This window comes from Tachypleus tridentatus, chromosome 2 (assembly GCF_004210375.1).
Source record: "Tachypleus tridentatus isolate NWPU-2018 chromosome 2, ASM421037v1, whole genome shotgun sequence".
NCBI lineage: Eukaryota > Metazoa > Arthropoda > Merostomata > Xiphosura > Limulidae > Tachypleus > Tachypleus tridentatus.
The window spans coordinates 72,349,002-72,363,988 of record NC_134826.1 but is presented as its reverse complement, the minus strand read 5'-3'; the positions used below and the strand labels follow the sequence as shown (position 1 = coordinate 72,363,988).

The 14,987-nt window shown below is 29.1% G+C and overlaps 1 protein-coding gene across 5 annotated transcripts in view; it reads right to left on the bottom strand.

The window, feature by feature from the left end:
* Positions 1-3,275: 3,275 nt before the first annotated feature.
* Positions 3,276-14,987, bottom strand: part of LOC143244221 (syntaxin-like) — a 38,259-nt gene continuing 26,547 nt past the window's right edge. For 4 of the 5 annotated variants that reach the window (XM_076488493.1, XM_076488492.1, XM_076488495.1 and 1 more), the window contains one exon: positions 7,968-14,535. In XM_076488493.1, the coding sequence (XP_076344608.1) occupies positions 14,452-14,535 (84 nt within the window). In that variant the 3' untranslated portion in view covers positions 7,968-14,451. Of the gene's footprint in view, positions 5,196-7,967; positions 14,536-14,987 lie in introns of those variants that run through there. The other variant, XM_076488494.1, reaches the window with a different exon arrangement.

The window sequence follows — 14,987 nt, the reverse complement described above, 5'->3', positions numbered from 1 at the left end:
AACAGATCTATGTATGTATAGTGCTAATTTCATAAAATTATTTACAAGTAAATATTTGTAAGTATGCAATTGTGAAAAAGCTAATTCTGTGAACTATATACATCTAAGATGCAGTTTTCAAGTAATGTCCAGTGTGTTAGAAACAACACTACAAGTCATAAACTTTAAAATGTCGTATGCACACAAACATTCAAGAATATGGAATACAATAGAAAAAATGTTTTAACGGACAGAAAAAATGTGGATTCTCAAAAGAATTGTATCTATTCCAAGTAATCATCATTTTAGGTTATTGCCAAAGCCCCTATCAATCAAATCTTTTATTTGTGTGTGTAATAGTTGGAGATAGGCTGTGAATAAACAAAAAGTGGTTAAAAGTACTTAAGGAAAATCAGGTTTGAATTTTGGTTGAAACTGGACATTTTCCTCTTTTTTTTTTTTTTTTCTCTATCATTGCAAAATATGACTAATCATTTAAACCCACCAAATAGGTTTACTTGTCAACTTTCTGGTTAATAATTAATGAAACATGATCAAATTTTCAAAGAAAATGATCGTCAAGTTCGTTGGCTAAAGGACAAAGAAATTCAATCACTCTTATCCATACTGTGATATACAAGACACTCAAGGACAAAGAAATTCAATCACTCATATCTACATGATGATAATGGTGAGAACAAGAACCTCAATCATTCATATCCACACTGATAATAATGATTAGGAAAAAAAAATCACTGATATTCACATTGATAATAATAATTGTAAGAAACTCTATATCTCATATCTACAATGATGGTAAGGAACAAGAAACTAAATCACTCAATTCTACACTGATAATAATGGTAAGGAAAAAGATATTCAATCACTGATAATAATAATTTTAAGAAAAAAGAAACTATCTTATATCTACACAGATAATAAAAGCAAGGGACAAGAAACTGAATCACTCTTTATCTATACTGATAATTATAATAATGGTACAGAAGAAGAAAGTTAATCACTCATATCTACACTGATAATAATGGTGAGAATAAATAAACTTAATCTCATATCTACACTGATAGATGGTAAGTAATAAGAAACTCATACCCATATAATTATGAGAAGTATAAATACTTTATTGAATAAATGATTGTTCAAGTTATGAAAAATTATTAATAGTTGTCAAGTATCTTTTATTTTTATTTGTTAAAAAAACAGAAATAATCATTATAGCCAAAAAAAGAAAAGAAACATGAAGATGTTTTATTTACAATATAGGTTTTAGAAATCCAAACTGTTTCTTGTCTTATAACAATGAGCTCGAGTTCAATAGCATGCATTCAACAAATACATTGTGGATTTAATTTAATAAGCTTAATAAAAACAAACAAATAGGTACGTAATTAATAATTAGACATACGTCTTATTAATTCAATTAATTCAAAATTATTTTATTTTGAAGAGGGTAACTTAGAATGGAGTGCTTCCATCACTTCATGAACATACCATTTACAAACACTGTTCACACTTTAGACAACAACAAATAAGCCTAAAAAAAATATAAATACCCAACAGATTGTTACATGTATTTAAAAGTACATGCTAAAACTTCAAAAAACTTATGCAAAAAAGAAATCCAGAGTATTTTATTATTATTATCATAATATATTAGTTCATTTCATATGAAATTGCTGATTGTATAGGTAAAAATTAAAATGTCATAATATTAATAAACACCAATTTTATTAATCAAAATATGATCCATTTGCTGTAATGGTTTTCTCCCAGTGGGATACTGATGAAAATATCCTGTCTCTAAGAAAGAAAAACTCCATTGTTTTAAAGACAATAAACTCTTCAAAGGCTTTGACAGTAGTTTCTTGATTCTTAAATATTTTGTTCTAGAAAAACAGCTTCAAGTGCTGGAAAAGGTGATAATCAGTTAAGATGCATGACAATGATGGATGTTTAATCATTTGGAGATAGATGAGTGTGGTGGATGTTTAATCAGTTCAAGATAGATGAGCATGGTGGATGTTTAATCATTTGGAGATAGGTGAGCATGGTGGATGTTTGATCAGTTGGAGATACATGAGTGTGGTGGACGTTTAATCAGTTGGAGATAGATGAGCATGGTGGATGTTTAATCAGTTGGAGATAGGTGAGCATGGTGGATGTTTAATCAGTTGGAGATAAGTGAGCATGGTGGATGTTTAATCAGTTGGAGATAGGTGAGCATGATGGATGTTTAATCGGTTGGAGATAGGTGAGCATGGTGGATGTTTAATCAGTTGGAGATACATGAGTGTGGTGGATGTTTGATCAGTTGGAGATACATGAGTGTGGTGGACGTTTGATCAGTTGGAGATACATGAGTGTGGTGGATGTTTGATCAGTTGGAGATACATGAGTGTGGTGGACGTTTAATCAGTTGGAGATAGGTGAGCATGGTGGACGTTTAATTAGTTGGAGATAAGTGAGCATGATGGATGTTTAATCTGTTGGAGATAAGTGAGCATGATGGATGTTTAATCTGTTGGAGATAGGTGAGCATGGTGGACGTTTAATCAGTTGGAGATAAGTGAGCATGGTGGATGTTTAATCAGTTGGAGATAGGTGAGCATGATGGATGTTTAATCAGTTGGAGATAGGTGAGCATGGTGGATGTTTAATCGGTTGGAGATAGGTGAGTGTGGTAGATGTTTAATTAGTTGGAGATATACGAGTACAATGGATATTCCAAAATTTCATATTTCAGTTCTCTCAATGTTGCAACCTCGGCTACATTTTTTTCTAATTTGGATTCATACAAAGAAGTATTCTCAATTCTTTTGAAGATATCATCTTGTATAGGGCTCCAAAGAAACAATAACAATTATAATACAACTTGGCATGACAGTCAAATGAAAAGCTTAGCACTCTTGTCAAATTACTGTATCCATCTTATCCTAATTATAGTCGCTCTTCAATTGGCCATTTCATATGAAACTATTTAACATAAAGACGTGTAGTAAAATGATATTAAAAGTATAATGGTACACTTATTTTAAAAAATTATATCTTAAAATAACTTTGTGACACATGAAACTTCCAATATTGAAGTGAAGTTTTTTGTTACAATCAATCTTGTCACTACTGACTATTATCAACATTAACTTCTTAGTTATACATAATAACTAAAAAAAGGAAGAAAAGACAGAGATATGACATCATAATATATCAATAAGAAAAAAGTTACTCAAACTGTTGTCACATAAGTTCAAGCAGCACCTACTCAATTAAACCTAATCTACACATAAATCACTTTTTATTTTCCCTTCTGAATAATACACAGAAAAAATGCAGTATGTCCTTGAAAAAGAATTAATGATAATATGTACTAGAAACACAGTAACACCAAAAATGTTTTTAATTACAGATATTTTGGACTTGTCTCAAATTTCACCATAACCATTAAAACTTTAAAATGCAATCCACAATATTTTAAGTATAAAAAAAATAAAGAAACAATGTCATTTATTAAATGAAAAGCTTTTGATACAACAAAAATTTCTGTAACAAAATACATTTATTGTTACCAATATCCTTGTGTTTGTTACAAAATGTCATTTTCTGCTTGATGACTTAATATTTTTTATACATCTTTATACTCCAAGTTGTAAAACACATAAAGAACAAATATAGAAACTCCTAAATTGTCTTTGTCTTTTAAACACAATCAAGTATCAGCAATAAATAGTACATACTTCAATTTCAGTACTAAACTTATGACTAAATGGCTGAAAAACTATGGGTGCATATAAGAAAACCAGAGACATGTTCATGTGCAAAAAAATTTGAAAATGTATTCAACAGAGATATTTATAGAGCTAAAATTACTGCATATACAAATAACTGTATAGAAAAACTAATAATATATTTGATGGGCATTAATAAACTACTTTTTTGACATATTTTCTGTTCCTAACTTTTTTTTGTTTTCACAAGTGAAATTATTTCTTTATGTTAAGAACATACAACTAATATTCTATTGATGAAATATCCTATGAGTGTGTTTATTGTCATCTTATGAAATATTATGTATCTATGAAAATATATTATTACTAAAAAACACATTGGTTGTTTGTGCAGTTCTGTTTAGCCTATTCTTATTGTCAGTTTTTAAACAAGTGATTAGGTGCATAGTGAATTACAGTAATCATGTACAGTTATTTACATCTTATGACATAACATGAAAATCCATGCCATCAATATCACACATGATGTAATTTACCATCCGTGAACCATGAAACAGTAGCATGGAATGAGAGTACTTTCCACTTATCTGTCACAGTACCTTCAGCTAAAATATTAAACTGACTTTGACATAATCAAATTCAGCAGCTTTTTTGATCAATTGTGTTAAAGCATGGTGAAAGTATTATAATATTACACAGTAGTGGAACAGTAAACATCCTAATTTACTAATACTTTGTGTGAGAAAAACCATAACATAACATATAAGTATAGTAGAATAACAATAAAAGATTTTGCTAGTTTCTCAATTTTAATATTTATTCACTAGCTGACAGAATGAAGTCCTATTAATTTGTATTAAAACAACACTGTCTACAAATCTTCAATGCTCTATTGCCAAATTTTTAAAAGCTTTTATATGTTTTTCAGATCCACTAGTTTCCATAATATATACCTTCACATAATAATTCAAAGTTCTGTGTATAAGTAACTGTTTTATGATTATTTTTATGAGATGCTGCTCAGTGTGTTGAACTTTCAATCACTGATGCAGCAATGAATAAAAATAATGGAAACAGTTTTAAACTGGTGTGAATTTAAGTAACATTAGTCAACATTTATCTACCTTGCTCATCTGAACTAAGATCCTTTAAACCCAGTTTTCACTCTACTATTAGTACGGTGACGCATAAATATCTAATGAAACTATCAAAAAATCATAGTATTTATTTATCCATATTCTCTTTTATCTTCTGTTGCTAAATCAAAAGTAAAGGTTCAATATACTTAAAAACAATAAAAAGAAGTTACACCTGGGCCTAAAATGTTTGAAACTTGACTGAGAAACCACAGGAACACTGCCTACAGAGAACAAACTCAGCTTCTGAAGAAATGGGGAAGACTGGCAGTTTGCTGTTACATGCCGAGATTTCCACCTAACGTTGACACAGGATTACCACACATATCATGATCTTCTTCTAAAGAAGAAAAAATAAAATACATAAAATAAGGTAGAAACAAATATTACATAAAGATCTATGAAACCTGAGGTTTTCAAAGTCCTACTAAAGATAAAAAACTGATTCATGATAACAAAATATACCTTAGTAAGGATTATTTCTCTGCCACAGTAGTTAAAATATTTAATTTATAATTACTACATTATTATTTAAAGCTCTTCTTCTATTTAATTTTAAATCAAAATAATTTTCACAAAATTTTGTGAAATGGAAATGTAACAACTACATTTATCAGCAGTTTCATATTTATAGAAAAGAAAATAACATTAGAAATGGCGAGATCAATAATTAACAATTCCACTGTTTTATTAAATAAAACTCTTCCAATAAATCACAGCTATTTGCTAATAACAGCCTTTTTTCTCACATTTGTTTATAAGTTTATGAACCTATTGTTAAGTTATTTATAAAGTGACATACAAATTTTCTATATGATAAGAATGTTGATGCCCTAACATCTAGTACACATTTATACCTGTAAATAACATTGAAAAATTTGTAAATAGAACACAGACACTACATTTATGTATATATAAGAATGATAAATGTATATACTCAATACACCCACCTTCATAAATAAAAAATGTATACATGTCTTAATATATTTAACATGCTTTTATTTATATATTCAGTTCTGAGGTGCAGAATATGAACTACCATAACAATTAAATGTCAGTGCAAGAAATAGTTCTAGTACAAAAACAACTTTTACTTGGTTTCTTTTAGAAGTGGGATTACACGCTAATTTGCTTTGTCTGTTTCTGAAATAATCCAATTTATTATGTTTCAATAACAAATAAACTTTTTATAGTCTTCAGTTTATATTTTTTTATGTACAACCTTTTTCAGAATAACTTATTACCGTGATTATTTGACAAAGGTGAAAAGTAACAGTTTTAAGCAATAAAAATGCAGACCAAACCACATGCTACTGCATACAAGCAATATAATACTTATTATTTTTTTGTAATTACTAGGAGAGCTGTTTGTGCCTCTTTGAAAATAATTCTATACATATGTTCAAAATTGAACAATTAAAAACATCTATAAAATAACGATAGTATTGGGTATGTTTTCACCGAAATTCAAAAAACTTTTACTAATGACCGATTTTATCAGTGATCATAAGATGTTGTTCATAACTTTAATCTTTATCATTTAAGACTTGAAAACATTGTGCACAAGAAAATATACAAGTGGTAAAACGTACTTAGAATCTCTGTCACTTGCAGATCTTCAATGCAAAAAAATAAATAACCAAATACATGCATAAAGTAATGAACTTAACAATTCTTACAATTTATACAAGTTTTTAGTGTAAACCTACTGACTAGTTGTGTGTTGCTCTATTCTGAAGAAGTTAGATCAATTTCTCATCATGAGGAAAGAAGTAGATGTCTACTCAAGCACCCCCTCGTGAGATACTTGATTATTCAGCACCAGCACAGACAGCTTGAACATGATATAAGCTCAAAAATTATTTTTCCAACTGGTATATTAGTATGCACGAGGAGTTCTTAGATCAGAATTGATCTTTAAGCCCTACATAGGAAAGTCTGGGGTTGTCAGGGTGTAACTATTTATGACATGAAATTATCAGCCCATCATAAGACAATAAATAGTACTAGTGAGCAGTGGGAACTGGTTCTTTCTTCACATTTCCTCTAAAGAATACAGATCACAATTTTGGGTCATACTAGTTGTATGCTGGTTTTTTTTTTAATTTTGCTGAAAAATACACGAGGATCGTCTGTGCTAGCATCCCTAAATTAACAGTGTAAGACTAGAGGGAAGGTAGCTAGTCATCAACACCCACTGCCAAGCCTCGGTCTACTCTTTTATCAACAAATAGTGGGGCTTATTGTAACTTTATAACACCTCCATGGCTGAAAGGGTGAGCATGTTTGTTTGGTATTCATCAATGTCAAATTTGTTCAGTATTTCAAAAAAAAAAAAAAAGTACATGATTGTAAGATAAGGTAAATTATTACTTAAATTATAATTAATTAATAATAATAATTAATTTAATAATAATTAAATTAAATAATTCAGTATTTCAAAAAAAAAGTACATGATTGTAAGATACAATAAATTATTACTTAAACTGTATTAGAGACCAGGTTTTAAACCTGTCATGAGTAATATACTTGCAAATGGAGATGATCTACATCTAACTAGGCCATCACGGCCATCTAATTTAAAAGCTGTTTAGCCTCAAGGGTCAGTTTCAGAAACAAGTCTCCAAAGCAGACTTCCACAACCAACATTAGTTCAAAAAAACTTTTATCAACAAACAGTCAAAAATATCATTGTGTGATGCACAACCCCTTATTTCAACAATTTAACATTGTGCCAATGCTGTGATGTCTGCTTGTGGTGGATGAACTCTTTAACTAAAATATCCATCATTTCATATGTCAGCCATTGCAATGAAAGATTGTGTGCAGTAATTTGTTACTTCTTTAGAATTAATAAGTATTAGTAAAAAGGTAATGTACAAATATGGCAGGTTTTATAGGATTTAATAACAAATTTTTACAAAAGAGAAATTCAGCATTATAAAGTAATTTCATTCTTTCTCTTTTCATTCTTTTTACAACTGTGAAAAAAATAAAAATATTCTTTTAATCCTACAGTCCCTGAATATTAATATTGTGTAATTTTGTGTAACTTGTAAAACAATGGAAGTTTTAAAAAGACTACAATCAAGCTAGGCTTAATACAATACAAAATTTTATTATCACAATCAGAGGTCAATATGAATGTTTACCAGAATACCTTAAATAATGATATTTTAATACAATATAATAATTTATAAAAACATCAAAGTATGTTTCAAACTACACCAATGATAATTCACAACAAACTACAGAATATATAATTTTGTAGTGAAATTAATAAAAAATATTAGTAAAAAATGATATGTTAAGAAATTTAAAGTAACAACATAATACATACATAGCAAACACAATGCACATTAATAAACTGTGTCCTGAAAAATACTTAATATTTTTATGACATTTTTTTATTTCTAGAGATCATTTATTTCATACCTTATCTCAGAACTACTTAATATATTAATTGATATCAGAATCATTGCACATTTAAATGTAACCTCTCAAGAGAATGACAAAATTCTTCAATAAAAAATTTAAATATTAGGATCGACACAATCCTAAGTTTCAACTTATCAAACAAAATATTTTCCTTTACTATTTTATTGTGTGAATTATTTTTCATGCAGAAAAACAAATCTGTACCCAATCTGTCACACACACAAATAAATCAAAAATCAGTTTTACTTAAAAAAACATGTTTCTACACAGCATAAAAAATATTCTTATATTAAATATTTATGTTTGATATAAGAAAATGTATTAACCAAACTCAAGATTTTCAACTGATTAAACAGTCAGCTTATTATTTAATTACCAATAAATGCAACAGCAGACAACAATATAAAAACACAAACAGAATTGGACACGAAAGTGATTTGCATTCTTACAACTATATGTGAACACTATTCTGTATTACACACAGTGTGTCTGTTTTATAAATGCTTGCAAAATACCAAAAACAAACTTGTTTTTTATATTGTGGAAATTAATTTTTGGGAGTATTTTTAAAGGAACGTCATTCTCATTAAACATTTAAAAAAATTACCTGTAACCATAACAAGTTACTGTAATGAGTGTCAAACACTTCACCATAATATAAGCTTCCTTTTACAGTTGAAATATAAATAACAAAAGCCTAGATAATGTTTACAGAAACTTTATTTCATTACCCAGACAAAGAAATGAATATGTTGTCATCATGCATTAACACTTGAGAGTTTTATTCTTATCTGCAGTAACATTTAAGATGTTTTCTACATTGTGTTGGTGTGATCATGACATACCACAAGAAAGATAATAAAACACTAAAGTTGAATCTTCAAGTGGTAATTTCCATAAAATGTAACAGATCATGTGTGCCCGTAACACCCCAATAAATGAATTTCTTTTATAAATAATTCAGGCAGGTTATTGATGATCAACAACAAGTGGCAACTGGCTGGTACAACATACACTTGTAGATAAATAAAGTTTTGAAGAAGTAATCTATAAAGTAGTTTAGGTGAACAGGTAGCCATTTTGAAAGCCTTTTGTCTATTTCACCTTTGTTTTTTTCAGTATGGATATTCTAGTGGAGTTTGAAGCAAAATATCGGTACAAAGATTTCAGTTTTTTAATAGATTATAAGTTGGCAAATAAGATTACATGAACAACGTATAGATAGTTTTAGTCTGTGTCTCCAAAATTTGTAACAAAATAATTATCTCCATCTGCTAGGCTAAAATTTATGTACTTATTGGTGAAAAAGGTTTATGAAAGAATATGTAATTTATATCATAACCCTGTGAAAGGAAAACTGTACATTTGTTGTTAAATAGCACAACAAAAACATTTAAACACATAACAGAAAAATATAGTTGAGTTTCATTTTGTATGTATTTCTTAAAACCTATGTAGGCCTGATAAAAGTATAAATAATGGATAAAGAACAATGTCTCACCTCTATGATCACTGACTGTTGTTTTAAAACAAACTTTTGATGTTGCTTTGTTATTTGTAAATACAGAATTTTGCTAAAATTTGGTGTTACTTTGATAAAACATAAGATGCATACTTTGTTAAAAATTATAAGACTTGAATGCAGTAATCAAATGAAGATCAACCACCAAAATTTTTCTAATTTTTATAAATATTCAAGAAGATTTTTTAACAATGTTTCAACTGCTCCAAGCTTTTCTTTACATAAAATGAATCATCATTTTTTTGTTCTGCATTCAGACAAAACTTTTTTTTTTTCGTATAAATATGCCTTTTGTAGTTTTCAGTCACTTTAAGAAAATTCTTTGTTTCTTGTGTTTGACTGAAAGATGTATTTGACAACTGTTTTATTAAAATAGAACCATTTTTTCTTAATGAGATGCCAATTTTATGCAATGAAGTGCCTAAATTTTTTGCAACATGTAACTTCTCATTTTGAAAAATAAAATTATTACTAAATTACCCATCTAATTCAATTTTCACTTGAAAACAAACAAACTTTCAAGATGTCTTAAAAACGTAATAAAAAATATTTAGCTGAGACATTGTCCTTTTCTTTCCTAAAACCCAGTGAGAAAAATATCCATATTCTACACATATAACATTTTGTAAATCAGAATAAGAATGCATATATATGTATAATTTTCAGATCTACATGCTGCATAATGCTGACATTGATGTAACTCTTGCCCATCAAAGGCACCTTCAGAATAAAGTGATATAAATTAACTCTCTTTACATTACTACAGGGTGATGAAAAATTAGCAGACTACCATGATATTTCTAAGACCTCCACCCTCTTACTGTAAGTTTTCAAAATTAAATTCATGTTCCATTCGTTTTTACTTGTCACAAAATCAGGTTGTAAGTCATTAACCTTTCAATAGCACATGGAAGTATTATGATATTAAAACAATAATTTGAACAACACTAACAGTACGGTCTAAAGAAAACTATGGTGATATGTAGCTTCTGAATCATCTTCTGTGTATAATTTATTAATGAGGTAGGAAAATTAACAATGGTTACTGACATGTTCCTTTTATTGTTAAGCAAATATTAAACCAGTCTAAGAGTTGTTATACACTTCAAAATAAACATACACAATCCAATATTACTGAAACAAATAGTCTTGATGGAATGATACAGATTTTGCACAGCATCTAATTTTCGAGAAGGGTCATGGGAAGAAATTTAAGTACATGCATACAAACCTGTGTATCTTTATCGTATCAGGGGGTGTGGAACTTTCTCTATTGTTTTTTAAGACAAATATTTTCAAGATACTGAAAACAGAATTACTGATTCAGAAAGGTTTTTCTTCTGCAATTGATTAACAAAGTCTTGTCTACACAAGTTGAAAAATAATAATAATAAAGTTCCTGTTTATTACAAAATTCCTTTTATTTCAAAACTGTTCAAAAATTTGAAACTAATTTGTGCTTTTCTTGGCAGAAAGTATGGGCAAGTCCTATCAAAGAAATACCATGACTCTAATACCTTACTGTCTTGTGTGTCAAATAAGTTGTGAAAGACACAATGAGTTTCATTGAAGGAACCCACAGAAAAGTTTCTACTTGTATTAAAGAATATAATAAACCTGTTTCCCAGGTTTATGAACACAGGTACAAACACAATCATTCATTCTAATTTGTTCAAGTCAAAATTCTCAATACAGAAAAATATTCAATTACCCATAAAATAAAAATGCATTTTTAATTACACATTTTGAACCTAAAATTCACAAATACTCTGGTATACAACTGTATCTCTTATAACCTGTGTTAAAACTTTCAAGGTTGTATCATTGTATAATTGTAATTCGTCTTTTCTGTTTTTAAGATGATATCAAAACACAACAAAACTATCTTAATCTAATGAGAGTAAACCTAACATATATCCAAGTAATGTTTAGAATGCACGTTACTCTGTGAGACAGCTGAAACTGTCTTGCTCAAATATTAATAATTTTGAAAACAATCTTAAAACCCCTATTGTTTCCAACACTGACCTTTAACCAAGGTCAAGCTCTAGACTCATGCCACAAACATAATCCTGACCTAGATAATACTTTATACTAACTTCAAACAACTAGTGATTCATCACCAAAATGATACAATGTACATCATTTTTATTTCTTCACATTTTCTTTCACTTTTGGCTTATTAAATTATTTAGTTGCTCATCATTTTTATCAATTAATAGCCAGATAACCATTGTTAACTTCAACCAATCATTAAACAATATATAAATCTTTTACATTTTGTGTGTTTCCCAGATTATGAGTCCACTTGATGAAAGTTGAAACTTTGTAACAATACATAATATATTCAATTTATCCAACAAAAAACAAGTTTGTATTGGAAACAACATAAATAGTAAAGAAATATATAACTAAACTTTAAGAAAGGATATGCATTTCAAATAAATGGACAATGATAAAATCTATCAGTCCATTAAATGTTGTTTAGGCCAGAATTTTAGTTACCGACAGTTCCAAAAAATATGGTAAGGTTAACTACATTCTGTTAGACCTTAAACAGATGCAACTACCAGAGTTCTGTTGATTTACAAAAACCAGGAGCAATTCCAACAAAATGACCAGTTTTCAAAACCTTGAAATAGGTCTATCAAAATAAAAGTGTTTTGAAGGTGTGTACAAATGTCTGTTTGTATAAGATGCAGTTCTGAAAACATTCCAAGATAAAACATTGAAAACCCTTTCTATGCAATTCTGAATTATGAGAATAACCTCAACAAAATAACCTTTTGGAAGCACCATCTGTCCACTTTCAGAAGCATAATCATACAGTATCTTAATTACTTTAATATATGCTTGTTGTATTGACACAAGTTTTTCTTGTGTGAATTTTCTATTCATTTGTAAAGAACTTGCCCGTTCATCATTAAACATGAATGGATCATATTGGCAGTTGAAACTGGTGGAGGATATTCATTCTTTTGAGATATTCTACAGAAGTTGTAGTGCATATTGGAAGGATTGAAATATATAGGCAATAAGGTTAGATTTAATAAAAAAAAACATTTTTGAAATAAAAACAAATAAATGTTTTATTTCAGTCAACGTTTCACCTTTGTCAGATTCACCAGAGTTAGCAGAACAAAAAGACGCTCTTTGAGAACACTGGCTAAAATATTTTTTTTATTAGTATTATTTATAAAATAAAGGTTCTTTTTTAAATTTTTCTCTTTTTGTGAGTAACTTCCCTTTTAAATTATTTCCTCTGTCAACAGAAGTACTTCTTCAGGAATACTTGGGACGGGGCAACGACCTTTCTCATTTTACTTAAAAAACAAAAGCTATATAAATGTTTAAAACTTTCCATTAACTCAAGTTATATTCACTATAATGAGTTTTAAATTTGCAACAAATACAAGATAATTCTATTTCTTTAGTACTTTTCTAAAAAAATGCTATCAAAATATAAATATTTTCACTTGTTCTTTACAGAGTGTGTCATTGATGACATGATTTCAGTTTCAGATGTTAACATTATCATCAAAATCAAACACAACTAGTTGACACTGTTCTTACAGTTAAGGTTTTACAACTTGGTGCCAGATCTATTACCTTCTCATATTTGTAAGACCAACAGTCACTTCAGCTGGTGTTTATTTGTTGAGACAGTAGTGACTGGCTGCTGGATCTATTATCTTCTTATCTTTGTAAGACCAACAGTCACTTCAGCTGGTGTTTATTTGTTGAGACAGTAGTGACTGGCTGCTGGATCTATTATCTTCTCATCTTTGTAAGACCAACAGTCACTTCAGTTGGTGTTTATTTGTTGAGACAGTAGTGACTGGCTGCTGGATCTATTATCTTCCCATCTTTGTAAGATCAACAGTCACTTCCACTGGTGTTTATTTGTTGAGACAGTAGTGACTGGCTGCTGGATCTATTATCTTCTCATCTTTGTAAGACCAACAGTCACTTCTGCTGGTGTTTATTTGTTGAGACAGTAGTGACTGGCTGCTGGATCTATTATCTTCTTATCTTTGTAAGACCAACAGTCACTTCAGCTGGTGTTTATTCATTGAGACAGTAGTGACTGGCTGCTGGATCTATTATCTTCCCATCTTTGTAAGACCAACAGTCACTTCAGCTGGTGTTTATTTGTTGAGACAGTAGTCAGTGGCTGATCTGTTATCTCTCTATTTTCATTAACTGTATCTTCATTAATCTATAACTGTGACATTCCAGTGTGTATTAAGGTGAACCATAATCACTTATAATCAGTCTCATTTTGAAAATGAAAGGGAATAGTTTATCCAAAGTTATTTAAAATAATAAAAAAATTACCCATCTGTTATTCATAAAAACACCTACTCAGTATACTTTTCTTCTTATTACAAGTAAAAAAAAAAAAAAAGAAAGCACAAGCACACAGCCACGGGTTGCAGCACATTTCTATTGCTTTATATTTAGAACGTACTCTTGAGAATAACTAGCGCTTTTTATAGCTCTGAATCAAACACTGAAGGAAAGTTGGAAGACATACTGAAAACCCCAGACACAAGTTGTGTCCAGGTAATAAAGCAGTTGTTTGGTCAGAGGATGTTTAAAGATGCAGTATCTTCCAATCCATCATGAACTAGTGTCATATAACTCCAATAGAGCCAAGAATAATTAAAGTTAGAACTCCAATCACCACTAGTAGCAGGATTACAATAATGATTTTTTTCTAGGGAAATAAAAAATAAAAGTAAACAAGCTAATAAACTCAAAATAAAATGAACATAACTAATTGAAATTAATTTGAATAACTAGGATATTATACATTAATATATATATATATACACACACACAATTAATTGCTGTCATGTTAAAGATATTTTTATACAATATATAAGAATAAAAATTTCTCAACAAAACAAAACATTCATTGCAGTATTCATACAAGTCAGTTAATATTTAACAAGCAACTAAAAATCATATCTATTAAACACAAAACAAGAACTGATAATGAAAAATCTGGACAAAATGAAATACTAATGATAAAACAAAAAGTCCATAAATACAACTTGAAGCCTAAAACACATTAATTACAAGCTTATCAAATGTCTGTATAGAAAACTTCAGTGCATAACATCTTGCAATGGAAATATGTTATTATTTCCCATCACTAATCCAGAA